Source organism: Dasypus novemcinctus, chromosome 21 (genome assembly GCF_030445035.2).
Source record: "Dasypus novemcinctus isolate mDasNov1 chromosome 21, mDasNov1.1.hap2, whole genome shotgun sequence".
NCBI lineage: Eukaryota > Metazoa > Chordata > Mammalia > Cingulata > Dasypodidae > Dasypus > Dasypus novemcinctus.
This window is the reverse complement of record NC_080693.1, coordinates 16,074,648-16,093,305: the sequence shown is the minus strand read 5'-3', so window position 1 is coordinate 16,093,305 and position 18,658 is coordinate 16,074,648. Positions and strand designations below refer to the sequence as shown.

General features: G+C 46.7%; 1 protein-coding gene across 8 annotated transcripts in view; it reads right to left on the bottom strand.

Annotated features, from left to right (window-relative positions):
• Nucleotides 1–18,658, bottom strand: part of SPECC1 (sperm antigen with calponin homology and coiled-coil domains 1) — a 301,574-nt gene that overhangs the window by 10,943 nt on the left and 271,973 nt on the right. For all 8 annotated transcript variants that reach the window (XM_012523888.4, XM_012523964.4, XM_012523907.4 and 5 more), the window contains 2 exons: nt 11,015–11,131; nt 2,838–2,897 (listed from right to left, as the gene is read on the bottom strand). In XM_012523888.4, the coding sequence (XP_012379342.2) occupies nt 2,838–2,897; nt 11,015–11,131 (177 nt within the window). The remainder of the gene's footprint in view (nt 1–2,837; nt 2,898–11,014; nt 11,132–18,658) is intronic.

The following is an 18,658-nucleotide window of genomic DNA, read 5'->3' as shown; positions in this document are numbered from 1 at the left end:
ATGTTTTTAGAGTTCGACCATGTTGTATCATGTAACAGAACTTCATTCCTTTTGACAGCTGAGTAATATTCCAATGACTGTATATATCACATTTTGTTTATCCATTCATCTGCTGACGGACACGTGGGTTGTTTCCACCTTTTGGCTACTGCGAATAGAGCTTGGGAGCATTGGTGTACAAGTACCTGAGTCCCTGCTTCCACTAATTTTGAGTATACACCAAGAAGTAGAATTGTTGGGTCATGTGGTAATTTCATGTTTAACTGTTTGAGGATCCGCCAATCTGTTTTCCATAGCAGCTGCACCATTTTACATCCTAACTGGCACTGCACGAGGTTCAGTCTTCTCCGTATGCTCGACAATGCACGGGAGTTTCCGTATTGCAAGCAGAGGCTTACAATGATGGCCTCTCTTCCTCAGACAGTGTTTTCATTTGCTTCTTCAGTGGCCTGGGGCTGCTACATGCCTTTGCTTTGTTTTTTCTCTTTGTCTTTGGTGTTCTATAGTTTCATGATGAGACATCTTGGATGGATATTTTGTTTTATTCATCCTGCTTGAAATTCATTCAGTTCTTTGAATCTGTTGGACCCCTGTCTTTTATCATTCTGGAAAAATTTCAGGCACTCTTTTTTGAAATAGTGTTCCTCTCCCATTCTTTCTATCTGCTTCTTCTGGAATTCCCACTGAACAAGTATTGGCTCTTATCTTCCATGTCTCTTGAGTTCTGTGGTTGACACTATTAGTTGGTTAACCCAACAGTCATTGCAAACCTCACTCTCCCTTTCAGGTTTCCTGCTACAGAGGATGAAAAACACATGCTGACGTTCTCAAAGGGCAGCTGGGTGGCCATGTACCAGAATCCTGACGAGGAGCTGGAGGGGCTCTGGGGAGCCTTTTGCTTTCCTTATTGGGGGGAAAGATGTGAGTGGCCATCTCCCCTTCTTCCTGTCCTGTAGGTAGTAAAGGATGCCTGCAGCATGGCAGTCACCTTTAAGCAGAAAACAACAAGTAAAGGGACAAAAGGCCAACAGATTAAGGGTGGGGGAATGTAAAGAGATGCTCTGGGAATCTTGGTTATAACTGAGTGGTGAAGCAATCATGAAATTGCCTCTTGAACTTTTTTTTTTTTTTAAATTAACATCCATATGGTTTAAGCAACTGTTGGACTATGAGTTTTCTACTTCTTAAAGCTGAATGTGTACTAATAAAACCCCTCTATTATATTTTCCATTTTTTAATGTCTGTTTTTATGTTCTGCATAATTCCCTTCGATTTATTCTTCAATTCATCAATGCTTTCTTGTGCTGTATCTAATCAGTTTTTCACCCTATTCACTGTGTTTTTAATTCCGAATTTTCATTTATAGAAGTTCTGACTCTTTTTCCAAATCTGTGTTTTTTTTTTTTAAATAGTAGCTTGTTCTTTCCTTATGGTTTCTATTCCTTTTTTTTTTTTAAGGTTTATATTTTATTTATTTCTCTCCCCTTTCCCGCGCCCCCCACTTGTCTGCTCTCTGTGTCCATTTGCTGTGTGTTCTTCTGTGTCTGCCTGCATTCTTGTCAGGGGCATGGGGACTCTGTGTCTCTTTCTGTTGTGTCATCTTGCTGCGGCAGCTCTGTGTGTGTGTGTCGTCACTCCTGGGCAGGCTGCGCTTTTTTTGTGCTGGGTGGCTCTCCTTACGGGGTGCACTCCTTGAATGTGGGGCACCCCTACGCGGGGGGACCCCTGCATGGCACGGCACTCCTTGTGTGCATCAGCACTGCACATGGGCCAGTTCATCACACGGGTCAGGAGGCCCTGGGTTTGAACCGGACCTCCCATGTGGTAGGCGAATACCCTATCTATTGGGCCAAATCCGCTTCCCTCTATTCCTTTTTTTATCTCATTCATATGTTTAAACCTAAGTCTTTTCGTAGTTTTTCTTACTGTTTTATCATCTCAAATTCTGAGAGACAATCCTCTTGCTTGCTGTGGCCCCTGAGCTCAGTGTAGATAATTTTCTTGAGTGTTTTGTAGTTCTGGCTTGAGAACATATTTTCAGCAGCTGTTGTACTAAGACAGGAGCACCACGGACGTTACAAATTTGGACTTCAAACCTCATCTGGCCCAGTTCTTTTTCTTACAGGAGATTTTTTTCTTTTCTTTTCTTTTCTTAACTTACACACCAAAAAAAAAAAAAAAAAAATCCAGAGAGAGAAACTTCCTTTTAAGCTCCCTGAATTAATAGGTGGTTTTTTATTATTTCCTCTTTCACTAAGAAGAGCAGCATTTTGTAGACTTGGTTTTGTGCAGGAGGCCTCATGAGCAGACCTTGGTTTTTCGCTCAGGGTCTCGTCTCTTGCCCCACACGGGCACGATATACAGCCTGTGGCCACTGGGCCTGGGCCCTTAGGTGACCACTCATTACGAGCCCCTGATCACTGTCCACACCCCCATCCCCTGGGGTTGCCACAGTCCCAGCTCCTACCTTATGGCTCTGGTTTTCACTTCTCTTTTTGCTTCTGGCACCTAGTTATTTCCATTCTTTCTTGAACACTCAGCTGGGTATTAAGACTTTTAAACAACCTTTTAATCAGGTTTCTAGGTGACCTGAATGAGAGGGGTTTAACCACAATTTGGTCCATCATATATCCAGAACTGAAACTGACCCATAATGAGATAGTCATGAAGAAACTCTAAATCTTATGTGGTCAGGCCAACTGGATACCTTTACAGTAGGGACCATAAATATCATTAGGAAATGGATTTCAGTGCTCTGTAAGGAACTGTTTAGTAGTGGCATCAAGCTCTTTCTAATATAATTAGAAAGCACCATGAGGATACCAAAATGTACTTACCAGGCTAGGTTTGATGCCTACACTTTCAGCTGCTTCAAAAGCCAACAAGAGATTCCTTTTCTAGGTTAAAAAGACAGAACTAGAATTATCAACAGAAAAAAATACATTTGCTAATAAAGAACAGCAATTGACACTCCCACATAGATTATCTACTATTATAAAACAATAAACTTTTTATAGCAAATAGGCAAACATGGTGTCAGTTTAAAGAAAAAAGAGTAACAGACTGGCATTGTCATTAAAAATTATGCCATTGATAGACTCTTGTCAAATTTATCTGTCAAAGATAAATTTGAGTTACATTATTTTTACTTTGTCAAGATGTATGACTATACAATTGTTGTACAGAAACAGTTTAGTCATGATGCTGTATCAAAAAAATTATCAAATAATATATGCACATAGTAAAATATAAACAAATGAAAAACTGTTCCTTAACCCAATCCTGGAACTTAGGAAAACCCCTTATAATTTCTCTCTAGTTCTTCTTGTGAGTACCTCGACATTTCTAAATAATAAGCTTATACCACTATTTCTTATTTCTAATATGCAGGCATTATCTATCAACTCCGCCTAGGATAAATGGGACTTAGGTGACTTGCACTTTTCTCTTCCCTTCATTATAATCATGTAACTAATTTTAGTTCCTTTATTGCTTATGTCTGTGACTTTAGATAATATTCCTTCTGTTTCTTGTTCCATCAATTATGTGCAGCACTTCCTGGCTCCACTTCATATGATAAGGAATAAGCTCCCTTGGCTTTTCTCTATCTTGCCAAGTTTCACTTTCAAATTGTTAAAACTCGTAACGTTTGCTTCCTTTTTTTACAATCACATTTAAGTCCTGGGTGCTTTCTTCATAGACCATTCTAGAGGCTGAAAACGATGAGCAGTATTTACACCGTAGGGTGCAATGACTTCCTTCTCTATGGTTCCAAAACCACAATTCCATGACACTCAAAAAAAGACTTTCAAAAGGATTTTCCTCTTGGTAACTCTATCAATTGCTCAAAATCACACTATATTGTAACCGTGTGACTGCTGTGGTCTCCAGGTTAGCCCATTTCTCTTGGGAAAAGTGTTTGTTTCCCAGTAGATCAAAACTGCTGACCATCAGGTTTTAACTTGTCATTTTGGTTTGCTTCCATTTCTTGTTATCTTACGTTTTACAACACTGCCATAACTGGTAACCATATGTATTGTCCCAGCTGGCTCTGGTCATGTCTTAATGGCCCCTTTGTTTAGCTCAGTTCAATTCCTTTACTTGTTATCTTATGTGTGTAAGCGATTTACAGGCCTGCTGCACCCTGTAACCCAATGACTCCCCCAGATGGCTTCTGTCCGCCCTCAAGAGCAGCTTCTCGGCCTGTGCTTCCAGGCTTTCCATGAAAATCAGTCAATCCCTACCAGTCTCCATTTCCACCTCCCTTTGTTAAAATCACGGAAAAACCCTGAGCTCTTCAGTTCCCGGGAGATGGATTTGGGCTTGATCTTCTGGCTCCTGTTCTCCTTGCCAGCAGCTCTGTAATAAACCTCTTTCTTACTTTGAAACCCTCGTGTCACAGAATTGATTTCTGTGTGTATCTGGCAGTGAAATTTTATGCAGCAACATTTTAATTTGCTGCAGATTTGGACCTGCCTTTCCTGAAAAGTTTGGGTTTTCCCCTACAGTTTCTGCTTGTTTGGGATTTCTCTTACTGGGAAAAAGAACTACATACCTATCCTTCCAGTTTTCTGGCTTCTTACTAATCTTGACTACTGTTTATAATTCAAAATATTCTTCTTGTAACCCATTGACCTTCTGTCGTAACATGGACATATTTGGGCCTTACGTTCTTTGCACAGCTTCTCATTTTTTCCTTTATTATACCCTCAAGTTCTTTTTTTTTTTTAAAGATTTATTTATTTAATTCCCCACCCTCCCCCGGTTGTCTGTTCTCTGTGTCTGTTTGCTGCGTCTTGTTTCTTTGTCTGCTTCTGTTGTCGTCAGCGGCACGGGAAGCGTGGGCAGCGCCACTCCTGGGCAGGCTGCACTTTCTTTTGCTCTGGGCGGCTTTCCTCACGGGCGCACTCCTTGCGCGTGGGGTTCCCCCACGCGGGGGACACCCCTGCGTGGCAGGGCACTCCTTGCGTGCATCAGCACTGAGCATGGGCCAGCTCCACACGGGTCAAGGAGGCCCGGGGTTTGAACCACGGACCTCCCATGTGGTAGACGGACGCCCCAACCACTGGGCCAAGTCCGTTTCCCCTCAAGTTCTTAATCATACTATTTTTCTATGAAATCCTTCAATCGAGTCCCCCAGAGCCGCACGTCAATTTTTGGATCGTATGGTTGTTTTATTGGTCTCCTCTCAGGAAAGGCTGTGGGGGAGATTCATCTTCTGGATGCACTCATGCATGAACGCTTCTCTTTTCTACCATCACACTTGGTTAATAGTTTGGCTAGATATAGAATTCTAGGTTGAAAATAGCGGAGCCCCATGTTAAGCTCTAGTTTGCTGCTTCCTTCTGAGACCTTCCTGGCCATTTGCCGAGGTCCGTTCACTCAGATGAACCTAAGAATCATTTTGGTCATGCCTCTCCCTCTCCAGAATTCATTCCAAACCCATTTGGATTACATTACATTTTAATTAAATTTGTAAAATGACGTATAATTGGTAAATTAAGTGCAAATGAGAGGCAAATGCTTCTCTGCAGTCATGTTTTATGTTCCTCGGTAGAATTTCACGGTTTTGTACGTGCCGATGTTAGACCCAATTTTAACATTAAAATCGATACGTTTCCCCCGGTGCTCCCACTTTCTGCCCCTGCCCTCTGATCTGGTACCTTAAGAAGAAAGGGGTGTGAAGCAAACTCTGCTAGAGGAACCAGGTCAGGGCAAACCAGTAAGGAGTGCTTTCATCGAGTCTGTGGCTAAGGCCTTGGAAGCTTCTGGGGGTCGGTGACCTTGGCTCAAGCTTCCTGGCCGCCTCCTTCAAACCCAGGGGCACTGCCGGGGAGGGACAGGACTCTTTACACTTCTTTCCTTAGCTCTGTTCTGTTGAGAGGGGAACCGGGGATGGGCTCCTGGCTTCCTTCAATTTAGCCCAAACTAGGGTCAGAAATCTATCTTGGCACTAAGGAGGACTTTGTCCTCATTTTAAGATCCTTTTGGTTAGTTTTCTGGAGGGGTGCTTCAGGTTACCATCATTCCAGAAGATAAGATGCAAGCCTATTTTTTTTTTTTAATATTTATTTATTCCCTTCCATTTATTTATTTATTTCTCTCCCCTCCTCGCCCCGGTTGTCTGTTCTCTGTGTCTATTTGCTGTGTCTTCTTTTTTTGTCCGCTTCTGTTGTCAGTGGCACGGGAATCTGTGTTTCTTTTTGTTGCGTCATCTTGTTGTGTCAGTTCTCCATGTGTGCGGCACCATTCCTAGGCAGGCTGCACTTTCTTTCGCGCTGGGCGGCTCTCCTTACGGGGCGCACTCCTTTTTGCGTGGGGCTCCCCTACGCAGGGACACCCCTGTGTGGCAGGGCACTCCTTGCGCTCATCAGCACTGCGTGTGGGCCAGCTGCACACGGGTCAAGGAGGCCCAGGGTTTGAACTGCGGACCTCCCATGTGGTAGACGGACGCCCTAACCACTGGGCCAAGTCCGCTTCCCAAGATACAAGCCTATTGATGGCTTTCGGTAGGTAGTGCCTAATTGCTTTCTAAAATGTTACACTTACTTTCAATTCCATCACTCTCACTTAAGTGCCCGTTTTCTTGTACCTGAAGTTTTTATTAAATACTAAAATTTTTAAAAGTCTCTGCCACAGGTGAGAGGTTGAAAAATATCTTATTGTTTTAGTTTTCATCTTTTGGTAACTAGTAAGGTTTCGGAAGGCAGTTCTAAGCCAAAGGTTTGGTACCTGATTCCCCCAAGACTCTCTAGTCTGATTCTAGCAAAACCACTGTGTTTTCTAAGCAGCTCGTGAACACAGAAGAAAGAGTCCATACGGAGCACTCATCTATCTCCACATACCTTGAAATCGTACACAGCATAACGTGGAACGCTGTGGCAGAGGAGGGGCTTTTTGTGCACATAAATGACTTTCACCCGTTTTGGCGGCAGCAGGACAATGGGGACCTAACTCTCTCCTGCACTGTCAGGGTGGCTGTGTTGAAGGCTGGGTGGGAGGCTGCACCCACGGAGGGTGCCGGGGTGCAGGCGCCCTCGGCCTCCCGCCCCTCACCCACTGGGAGCTTCGGTTCCTGCCTCTGCTTCTGCTCTGGGTGGGGTGAGCTGTGGGTCTGGGGCCCTTCGGTTCCAGGGAGGGCCTACGCCCCCAGTCCAGGGGCGACTCTGCCTGGGTGGTGGGAGTTCTGCCAGGACAGGCCCCCTGGGCAATCCCCTGAGCCGACAGGAGAAAGGAGACGGCTCTCAGACCCTCTCCAGGTGGTATTTCATCTCAGAGGCTGACGTACGCATCCCCCCTCATGCTATACCGCCTGCATCTGTCAGGCCAAAGCGGAAGAGCTCTAGATGACAGAAGAATATGCTCTCTTGGATTGAAAAAACCTCCCAAACCTTCCACTGACTGTAACCCTCAGCCTGTGGTTGTACTTCTCTCGAACGCCACAGAGGACATCCTTGTTCGTTTTATCAAAAATTCCAAATTTAATACAGATGTCGAACCTACTAGGTTTGATTACTTCCACCTCAGTAGGGGCAGCTCATGGTTCCTGAATGTTCTGGGCTACCGTTAGCTATATTGCACAGATTTTAGATTTAGATTTTGAGAGGTTTCTACAAGCATTATAGCGTAATGTCTCTTGAGTCCATTTTGGGTGTAGGTGTATACCAAAAACAAAAGCAAAACGCATCTTGGAGTGCTTTCTAGAACAAGGCTGTAGGCGAAGGGCTGGACTTGATGCTCCACTTGCCCCATTAGAGTCTAAAGTGTACGTTCCATTCGAATTTGCATGTCCTCTTTGAAACCCCAATCCAAAAATGCCTCTTTTAGGAGAACCTTCCCTGCTTTCATCCTCCTCTCTCCTGGAGCCTGATGCCCCTATGTCGAGTTTCACACATGCTCCGTTTTAGACTCTACTGACTCGCCTGAGTTGACACACCGTTCTGAAAACCCTCAGTGACAGCTCTGATAGATGTGGGCCTCTCTCACCCACGCAGAATGTGAGTGACCCCCGGGGCATGCTCTGCACACACCGTGGATTCCCAAAATGCTGTTCCATCCCCTGCCCCTCCTCCCAGAGTGCATCTAGAAGGGGGGCGCGTGAGACACAGGAAGCCAGGTATTCCTACGGGGAGTGGGTGGGTGGGCGGCAACCAGACAACAGAGCCCCGGGCTCCAGGCCTCAAGCCCAGCCCGAGGGCACAGGGAGGCTGTGAAGTCAAACACCGTAAAACGGAAGACTCAGGTATCTGGAGCTGCTCCCTCACATGGCATGGCAGTCCTGCCTCCCCTCTCAGTTGATGCCCGTGCTCCCTGATGACAGTGGAATAGATTAGGGGAAGGAAACTCAGCCCGGAACACCCGGCCGCAAGGACGGCCGGAAACGGTGGTGTCCGATGGCTCTGCTGCAGCTTTCCCTCTCCATGGACGGTGGCCGGGGCCAGGTCACCGTGCAGCCGGCCGTGAGGCAGTGCCCGGGAATGGCTGGGGATCCAGAGCCGGACAACGGGTGGAGCCGTGACCAGGCGGCAGGGCTCCCGCCACCAAGCGCGGACGCAGACACGTCGAGGCTCATTATTCTGCAGCAGAATCCCAGTGAGTGCGGGGGGGGGGAGGGGGGGGAGAAGCCAGGTTTGTTTGTGCAACCGTGGACCCTGGCCGCAGAGAGCGTGTGCGTGAGCGCGCAAACCCACCACATTTTTAGTCGGAGCGCATCGCTTCGACTTGTTTTCCGCTGACTATGCTATTTACTCAGTTATCGTCATCATCCCGGAACAATCTCCGGGGTGGGGAGGGAATGGGCACGTGATGTCAGTGCGGACACCGGCTTTGCGCACGCGTGGGCACAACATGCAGGCTGTGTCCAGCAGCCACGTCCCAGGTCTCCGGGGTCCTCCATCACCCTGGCTTCTCTCCTGCTCTGGCTGCTGCTGCCTAGTTCCCTCCAGTGGCGCATCCCGCTCTACCTACATGGCAAACGCTGGACCTCTTCCTCTGCGCCTCCCCCAGGACCTGGGCCCTGGGCCGGGGATCTCCTGTCTCGTGGCTTTACATGCCATCTATGCCTGCACCAATCAACACAGTAGCCACTTGCTATATTAAATTAAAATTAATAAGAAATCTAGTTCCCAGGTGCACCATATAGGGCAGCGCAGATCGAGAAGGTTCCTGCATCTCAGAAGGTTCTACTTGACAGCACTGATCTATAAACCGATAGCTCCCAATTCTTTATTTCCTGCTCTGATCTCTCCTCTGAACTCCAGGTTTGACATCTGACTGCCTGACAGCTCCCCCTGCCTATTTCGCAGGTATCTCAGACTTAGCATGATTCGAGACCTATCTAGTTCTCCCCCGCCTCAGAAAATGGTACTGTCAGGCTGGACACTCAGGGCCGGGAGGGTCATCTTCGCCTCTTTCCTCTTCTCCCCACCCCCATAACCAGCCTGTCTCTGAGGCAGTGGATTCTAGCTCCAACCCTTCCACCTCTTTTCACCTCCATGACTACCACGTGGTCCTGGTTAATGAGGGAGGCCAAGGGAAACGAGTTCTCGTGTCCACTGCTGCAAAGCCTTTCATTCTCGTTGACCTTCACCTCAGTTTTCCACGCAGCAGCCAGATCTTCTGGAAACACGGATTGTGTCAGTTTCTCGTTTGGAATCCTTCAGTGGCTTCCCACGGGCTATGGGCAGAATACCAACTCATCGCACACCATCCGTGGAGGCCCCGAGGGGTCTGGCCCCTGCCCTGTCTGCCTCCGGGACATCCCCGCAGAGCGCTCGTCCCTCCTGAGGTCACCCAGCTGCACTGGCCTTCTTCCACTTTCTTGACACTGCCACGGTGTTCCCTCCCAGCTGCTCCCTCTCTGGAAGGCTCCCCCTGTGCTCACTCGTTGCATTACGGGTTCCTCTGTGTTCATTCTTTGGACATCAGCTTGAACGTCACCTCCTCAGAAAGACTTCCTCATCTAAACCAGATCTCCCACCCCTGCCAATTATTCCTGCTCAGGGAACTTTGTTTCCCTCAAAGCTCTTTCGTGATCTATAATCTTATAAATTTACTTGTTATGTAGGTTTACTCAATTTTGTTTCTTGTCTGTCTACTGCATGAGAACAAGAAGCGCATCTATAGTGTTCACCGTTGTCTTTATAAACTCTGCATGGCAGTTGGCAAGAAAGGCTTGTGTGAAGGAGGGCAGACCCAGCCCGGTCTTTTCCAAGGTACACTGTGCAGAATTTGATTTTGGAGGGTGGTCTAGGTCAGGGGTTGGCCAAACCTGGCCCGCAGACTGTTTTTATAAATACGGTTTTACTGGAATGCAGCCATGTCTGCTCCTTCACGTACCATCTACGGCGGCTTTGGCGGGACAATGGCAGAGCTGAGTGGTCGGGACAGACCCACTGACCCACAAAGCCTACAACAGCCCTTAACAGGAAGTTTGCCAAGCCCAGTTAGAGGTGGTCATTATTTAAAAAAAAAAAAAAAGGTTTGGTGGGTCAAATATATTTTGGCCTAAACAGTCACATGGGTTTCTTTAATACAGGACATCTCGAAGTTGTTAGTGTGCTAATGTGCACTGGGAATCTCACAAATGTGATATGAAATGCAGCTTCCTCAGCTTATCTGAGCCACGGACTCTTTTTTAGTGGTGCTGGCTGGTGCTGTGGAAGGGATTTTGAGAAATCAGGCCAAGATCTTCCTGAATCCATGAAGGTGAGATTCCATCAGGGTCTTCTCTGGAAAATCTCTCAGTTGCCCCAGTAAACCGGTCTCTGCTGCATTTTTTTTTTTTTTAAACTTATCCAGAGTACACATTGAGGAGGGAAACAGAAGAATGCACACAGGATGGATTCCAAGGGGACGCTGGACGGGCTGGGGTCATCCCGTGCTGGGACCAACGTACGACTTTCTATTAATACCTCAGTCCCTAAGATCGCCCCTGGGTGGGATGTGTCGAAGTGGCCAGGAGTGCCCCCTGTATTTTCTAGACGGTAGCTAAACACGGCTCGCAGGGACTTACCTTCTCCTGGCTGCTGAGCTCCTGGTACGGGATGTGCGCGGGGAGGTAGGTGTGCAGGAGGGCGCAGAGCGCCAAGCCGTCACTCCAGCTGCTGCTGAAGTTGGTGATGTCGATGTTCTGTGGGGAAAAAGCAACCGTCATTGCCAAACTGCAATCACAGAGGACCGATGGGGTTGTGCTGAGACGGGGCATCTATCTATGGGTTTTCAGTGAGCTGAGAATAAGGGACCCACATTTGCTGGGCGTATATTTAATCTCGGTGGCAGGGACCGCCTCGGGTTGCCCAAATCTACTCATAGAATAGCACGAAAAAAGGCGTCAGTGCTGAAAACACTAGGGAATTTACGTGCGTCCTCCTGAAAGAGTCCCAAGCACACTGGTCTATGAGAGACGCTGAGGCATCTTATGCTCACAGCAACCCGCCTGGTCAGCTTTGTGTATGCCAGCACTTCCCAGACTGCACTGACCATAGAAGCAGCATTATCATCATCATCATCATCGTGATGCACAATGTCCACTAACACGCAGACCAAGACAAAGCCCGAGCTCACAGCCCGGCGGGAAGGTCTCGGCCCTGGCCCCCGCTCCTACACTCCTTACAACCTGCGAGGGTTCTCGGGGGAGAGAAACGCTCTGCGTGCCCAGAAGCCTCGGTGTCGGCACGCGCGTCAGCAGGAGGCTTCCTGGGGAAGCAGGAAACGCCTCCTCGGACAGGTCCGGAAGCTTAGGAGCTGCCTGGAAAATGATAATGGAGCTAAAACCCAACTTGACACGGCTTCTAAAGAAGGAGGGGAGCTCCAGCGTGCCGCCACCCCTGAGCGCCTCGGACCTGGCAACCACTTGCTTTCCCGGACCATGTGTATCCCAACGAAACGATCTTCCCTGGATTGACCAAAAACTTGTCCTAAATGAAGGTTCCAAGGTCCACGGAGTCACTCGTTCCTGCTCAGGCTGGACGATGTGGTGGCTGCAGAGATTGCAGAGGCAGCGCGCACACTGGGCTTTATGTAGTTTTAGGTCTGTGTTCTGAGCAACGTGGGTGCAGTTAAGTGGAATCCCACAAGTGCTAGCTCCTTTCGGCAACCTCCCGACAGCCGCTGTGGGGCTGGGGAAGGCAGCAAGGCGCCCCCCCATCCTTCAGAAACCAACCAAGTTGGCCAAGATAAAACGGGGTGAGTGGCAGTGAGTGGCTGCTTCGTTAGGCGTGAATGCCGACTAGCGCGCCTCCCTTTGCCCTCCTCCCTTTGCCCTCGCCAAAGGCAAACCGACCCTAATTTAACTCCGACTGCCCTGGCACAGTTACTCTGGGTGTCTCTCCCAGAAGCGACTGCTAGCACCAGAGCCAGAATCTGAACTCCAGTTCTGACAGCCTCCAAAGACCGCCAGAGACCTGTTTGCCAGTGGCACTGCTCTCCAGAGGGAAAGAAGTTAGGGATGGCACGAGGCAGGATGATAGAAACAGTATTTTCTACCAAAGATGTTGAAAGCTGGAAGCCCGCGGCGCAAGCGGCACGATTCATATCTAGGATGAGAGGGAAATAAGAAGTTGAGGGTGGATAGAGCGGAGGCTAGTTAAGGGTGGAATGTTGACATTTTCATTCCTGTGCATTAAATAAGATAGAACCACGATTCTGGTGGTCAGGCAGTGGGGCACTGGGAATAGGTTCAGGGGTGAAGGTTATCTGAAACTGGCCAGATTCTGTGTCCCTGCTGCATTCCTCTATTCGCTCATTCATTAATTCACTCATTCATTCACAAATTGATTTTATACCTGAAGCTTTAATACTTGCTACATTTCTTTCTTTTCTTAAAACATGAAAACATTTCATGGATGCTTATCTTTCATACTATTTGTGATATAAAACATTGCTCTTCTCCATCTGCCCAATCTTCAGAAGTATTTTTTGGGTCAAATGGATCCAAGGGAGCAGCCAGTTTTTTAGTTAACTGCATGCCATTTAAGAATATTTTTTGGTCTATAACCGTGAACAAGTAATAGCTTCAGACTAAAATTTGGTGAGACCAAAGCCATGGTTGAAAAAAATCACAGAAAATGACATATAAACTCAGGAGAGACGAGGTCTGGAAGCTTCCGGGAATACCGCAACTCACTGCCTCTTAAAGGGTTAAGAGATTTCCTTTCTTCCCTTCTTCCCTCCCTCCCTTCTTTCTTTTCACATGTTTATAAAGTTTATTTACCATTAATTCTCATAGGTTTTGTTTTGTTTTTTTGAATTATGACGTATTGGGGATCGAACCTGGGACCTCATACATGGGAAGCAGGTGCTCATCCACTGAGCTACACCCACTCCCCTTAAGAGACATTTTCATGTACATCCTTGAAAACTTTAGCAGCAAGACCACATAGAAACTGTAGAAGAAAAAGGAGGAAGTGTCCAGCTTTTTTTTTTTTGAATGAATGTAGCTCAAGTCGTTCAGCACTTGCTTCCCATGTACAAGGTCCCAGGTTCGATTCCCAGTGCCTCCTAAAAACAAAACAAACAAAAATGAAAACACCATCTCTCACTGGGGAATGAATGTAGCTCAGCGGTTGAGCGCCTGCTTCCCATGTATGTGGTACCTGGGGACGATCCCCAGTACCTCCTTTAAAAAAAAGGAATTATCACGGGAAGCAGATGTGGCTCAATTGATTGGGCTCTCATCTACCACAGGTCACCCCCATCCAGGGGCAGGACCCGGAACTGCCCACGGAACCGCCATCTCTCCACCTGCTCCCCGGCACGGTGGTTCCACCCAGCCGGGCGCGCATCTGCCTGGCTTCCTTGGCCTTTCTGGTTTGCCTGGTGGGACTGGATCTTAGCCCACTTAGCTGGGACCCGCGCACCCTGCCAGGCTCCTTGTGGAGGCACACTGGCCCGTGCGCCTGCAGAGAGCAGGCGCAGCAAGATGATGCAACAAAGGGAGATAAGCAGATACAGAAAAAATGTGCAGTGAATGGACACAGAGAGCAGACAGCAAGCAAGTGGCAAGGTGGGAGGGATAAATAAATAAATCTTAAAAAAAAAAAAAAAGGAATTATCATGGAAATTCCAAATCCGGTCAGGTAATTAGATCCAACATTTTATTCAGGAAATACTTCTTATACATGAAACCTATACTGTGCGTGTTTAAAACTTTTATTTTTCTGGCACTGACAGGGATGGAAGACAAGTCAGCATGATTTTTAATATGATACTTATTTCAGTAACATTGCACTGTAAAGCAAAACTTTACCCTTCTTATCTCTGAGTGGGACAACCCTTATTCTAGTTCCGCGAATTTCACCTGACATTGCCTCTAATTCTATTTGAGCAACAGGAGTGCAGATGATTCCTGACTCATCACAGCTGGCTTAACAACGGAAATCCCATGTACATTTATGATACCTCAGGTAAATGATGAATATCAAACTGCAAAGCACAATACAAACCTCCATGCCGCTCTGTTACTACTGTTATTACAGAAGTGGTTTCGTGACTGCTCCCCGAGGTGTGTCTCGGCGAGCTAAGAGGTGTATTTTCGGGGTTGGTGAATTGGCTGGCGTGGTGTGGCACGACTTGATAACTCACATATTTATTCCACATGGATGTAAAGTGAATCACAGAGATTAGCTGACTGATGCCTGATCCGAGGTCTCTCTCGCTTAGCTTTGGACGAGCCACACCGCCTAAACGTCCTCTGTGAACCCTTGCTGTAAGCAGGGCGGGGTGCGAGAGCCTCACCAGCAGACCCGAGGGGACGCAGAGGGAGCGAGAAGGGGCAGCGCTCAAGGGCCTGGGGATACTGGGCTCCACAGGACAGGCTCTCCAGCAGGGGCGCAGGGGCCAGGCAGGGCAGTTCGCAGCTGCTGGCGGCAGAGAGGGCGTATCAGGCCACTGTAGCACCAAGGCTCTGGGTGGGTTTCCCTGGACCAGAAAAGCATCCAGTCCCTGGGGACAGCCCAGAGACAGGCAGGGTGCGCGGGTCCCAGCTAAGGGGGACAAGATCCAGTCCCACTGGGCAAACCAGAGAGGCCAAGGAAGCCCGGCTGGACGGAACCACCGTGCCAGGGAGCAGGTGGAGAGATGGCGGTTCAGTGGGCAGGTCCGGGTCCTGCCCCTGGATGGGGTGACCAGGCCTGGCTCAGGCCGTGGGGCACAGGGAGGGAGGGCCCTGCGGAGCTTGCGGGCAGTGAGCCCGCCGTGCCCATGGGCAAGCAGGAGCCGAGGGGGCAGGGCCGTCCCTGATGGAGGCCGAAGGCTCAGTGTCGCAGCACCCACAAGCCCGGGGGGTGCTCATATGGTGTGTTCATTTCCCCAGTGATCCTTCGGCTGAATCTCAGGGGTTTGTCAAAAGCAATGACTTAGAAGAAAAAGAAAAAAGGCCAATGAGACATTCTACAGGATATAGCTTTCATTTTCCTTGATTCTTATTCCCGAATAAAACGGACTTGCAAGATTGTTATCCAAGGGGTGTGTCAGTAACTGCGTTATATATTTTAAAAAATATGAATAAAATTATGTTTTGAAGATCTATTTTTTAAAAAAAGTAACCACAGAGAGTCTGAGTGGGAGATTCTGGGTGCTGATAGGTTCTGTTTCTAGACCTACAGGCTAGTTATGAGGGTGTATCCACTTTGTGAAAGTTCACTGAGCTGTACACCTGGCATGTTATACTCAATTTAAGGACAAAAGGGAGGAAGGGAGGTAGGGAGGGGGAAGGAGAGCAGGCAGACAGACACCGACTCCTCTTAAGGAGCTGAGCTGTGGCTGTTCACTCTTAGTTCACCATAAGGTTTACTGGGGGAAAAAGGCAGAGCAACAACCAAAGTCAACTTGCTGATGATTTTCCCAAGGGAAAACAGTAATTACGCACTGCAAATCATCTTTAAACTTTCCCTGGGATATAAATATCGTTGAGATATTTTTGAGTCATATTTGGGGCTTTTGATGGCAGGAAGTCTCAGATAGCATCCCAAGCACCTTGAAAACAGATTAAGTTTTTAGGAGAGCTTAGAATAAAATTTTCTAAGCTATGGAATTTTGTCCACCTTGGTGTAGCAGGAATCATTTGGGAAAATAAAGACACTGAATAGCACATGGGAAGCTAAAAACCTAATTTTTTTGAATGTACAGGAATATTTTCTTAAGAGTGATGGAGGCTGTCGAGAAAACACTTATAGACAAATACAGGTTCTAGGAGGGTGAATGGAGAGGCAGCACTCTTAAAAAACGGGATGGAACAGAAGCAAAGCTGAACCCAGCAAACCACAACATTTGCTTCTAGAAGATTCATTTCATTTGCCTTTTGTTGCCTGGAAACACCAACATTCGGTAAAAACACTAAGCACTGATGAGAGACGCTGCAGCCTGAGTCAAAATAGGTCCTGGGCTAAATGCCACCAAGGAAGGCCACGTTAGACTGAGTGGATCGAGGCTGACCTTATTCCTGACCTATCTGAGGATCTCTAGGATCTTCCATTAGATTTCTATGAATGGACTGACTCTGTGTGCACCATGTGCAAAAATTTTTTTTAAAAGTTAAAAAAAAAAAAAAAGCGCATCTTCTGGGGACAAGGCAGGAGGCTGGTTAGAGAATGCGGTGCCTTCATCCCAGCAGGAACTTGCTGTCTGAAGCACATGAGGATGCAAACATCCTCACTTCCAGACTCGTGGGATTATTCTTGATAGGACTTTATTATCACAGCTGTGGATCAGACTGTTTTATTTTTCAGGGGGAAAAATGTAACAATTTGCGGATCATAGAGGATAAAAGGAGCTCACTCTTCACTAAGGTTAGACATGTGCAGTAAGAAAAGAGTGCAGGGAGCACTTTGGCGATTTGGTAAGGGAAAATACAGAGCATATGCACAAATAAGCGGGTCCATGTGAAATGTCGGCAAATCCAGCCTTCGCGCCTCTCTGCCTCCCCGTCCACATTTCCAGTGTTCGTTCCTTGCCTCCTGCATCCGATCTGAGTCTGTTCTAATCTCAGGCTATCCAGAGACCCTCGAGAGTGGCCCTGACCTGCACATGTGCAGCACAACCCACTTCTGGAGACCCTCATGTGACTTCTGCGGGCCCCTCTGCATAGCTTCCGGCTTCCTCCTTCCTGAGAGCCAGCCCCTGGAACCTGCCGTCCTAGGCGCCCGGCTCTGCTCGCAGCCCCCTCCGCTTGGCTGTCTGCTGTGCTCGGCTTCTGCCCCAGGCCTCTGCATCATGATGGGGAAACTGTTCCCAGGTAGCGAGCTGGGGGACACAGGCAGCAGTGTGTGAGGGTCCCTTCTCTCAGAGCTTATCTGGTGCTGCCTGCTGTCCAGACATAAATTCCAGGTGGAGAGATTTAAAAACCAAAATTATAACATTTTTAGAAGGACTATAGATAGAAGAATGCATTTATAATCTTGGGGAAAGAAAGTCCTCTGAAGCCACAAAATGCAAAAAGCATTAAAAAAGGAAGGACTGAAAAATATGACTACATAAAATTAAGTTACTGAATGACAAAAATTAGAAACAATACATATGGGAAGGGGATGTGGCTCAGGTGGCTGAGTGCCCGCCTCCCACATAGGAGGTCCTGGGTTCGGTTCCTGGTACCTCCTAAAAAACAAACAAGCAAAACAAACGAAAAAACCAACTCAGGGTTGCTAATGTGACTCAGTGATTGAGTGTCAGCTTCCCATATAGGAAGTCCCGGGTTCAATCCCCAGCCCTGGAACCTCAAAAAACAAAAACAAAAACAATACATATAAGAAATGACTAATATCCAGAATATATTCCTATAATCAATAAGAAAGAGATAAACAACCCAAGTACATACCGGCAAAGGAATGAACCAGTAATTCACTGAAGAAGAAATACAAATAGCCAGAAAAACATATGGAAAGATGCTCAATACTATCAGAAAATTAAAATAACAGTGAAATACCATTTTAACTTACCAAACTGGCAAAAATTAAAAACTGCTGATTCTAGAATTTACTAAGAAGTAGGGAAATGAGTATTCTTATACTGTCTGATGGAAATATAAATTGGTAGAATCTTTATAGAATGCAACTGGGAGCATTTTTTTTTTTTTTCTAAATGAAAATATAATTTGACCCAGTAATTTCACTTCTAGGTATGTATTCCAGAAGAAATAGTCATGCAACTGCCCTAAGAAGCACCTGCAAGAATGTCTACTGCAGCATTAGTGTTTAGAGTGGGAAATGGAAATACATGAAATGTCTATCAGCAGGCATGGTTAAAAAATTATAACCATCTTATGGACTACTATGGAATGATTAAAGAATATGAGTAAATCTACATATACTGGCATGGGAAATCAGTCCAGGTTATAATAGTAATTGAAAATCAATTTGCAAAAAACATTGCAAAATGAATTTGCATTTTAAAAATATGAAATAAAGCTAAATATTCCTTTATGTACATATATATATGCATGTTGGATATGAAAAAAACATATAAGATACAATCATAAGAGATGGGAGTGGAATACGGGGGTGTCAAGAAAGACATACACTTTGTTTTATTTGAATATTTCACAAGTAGAACTTATTTATGAACTATTTATGTAATTAAAATTTTAGCGCTTAAAAAGTATTTAGGTACGATTATTTATATCACCTAAGAAAAACCAATAAAAATAGGCAAGTAGAGAACTCTC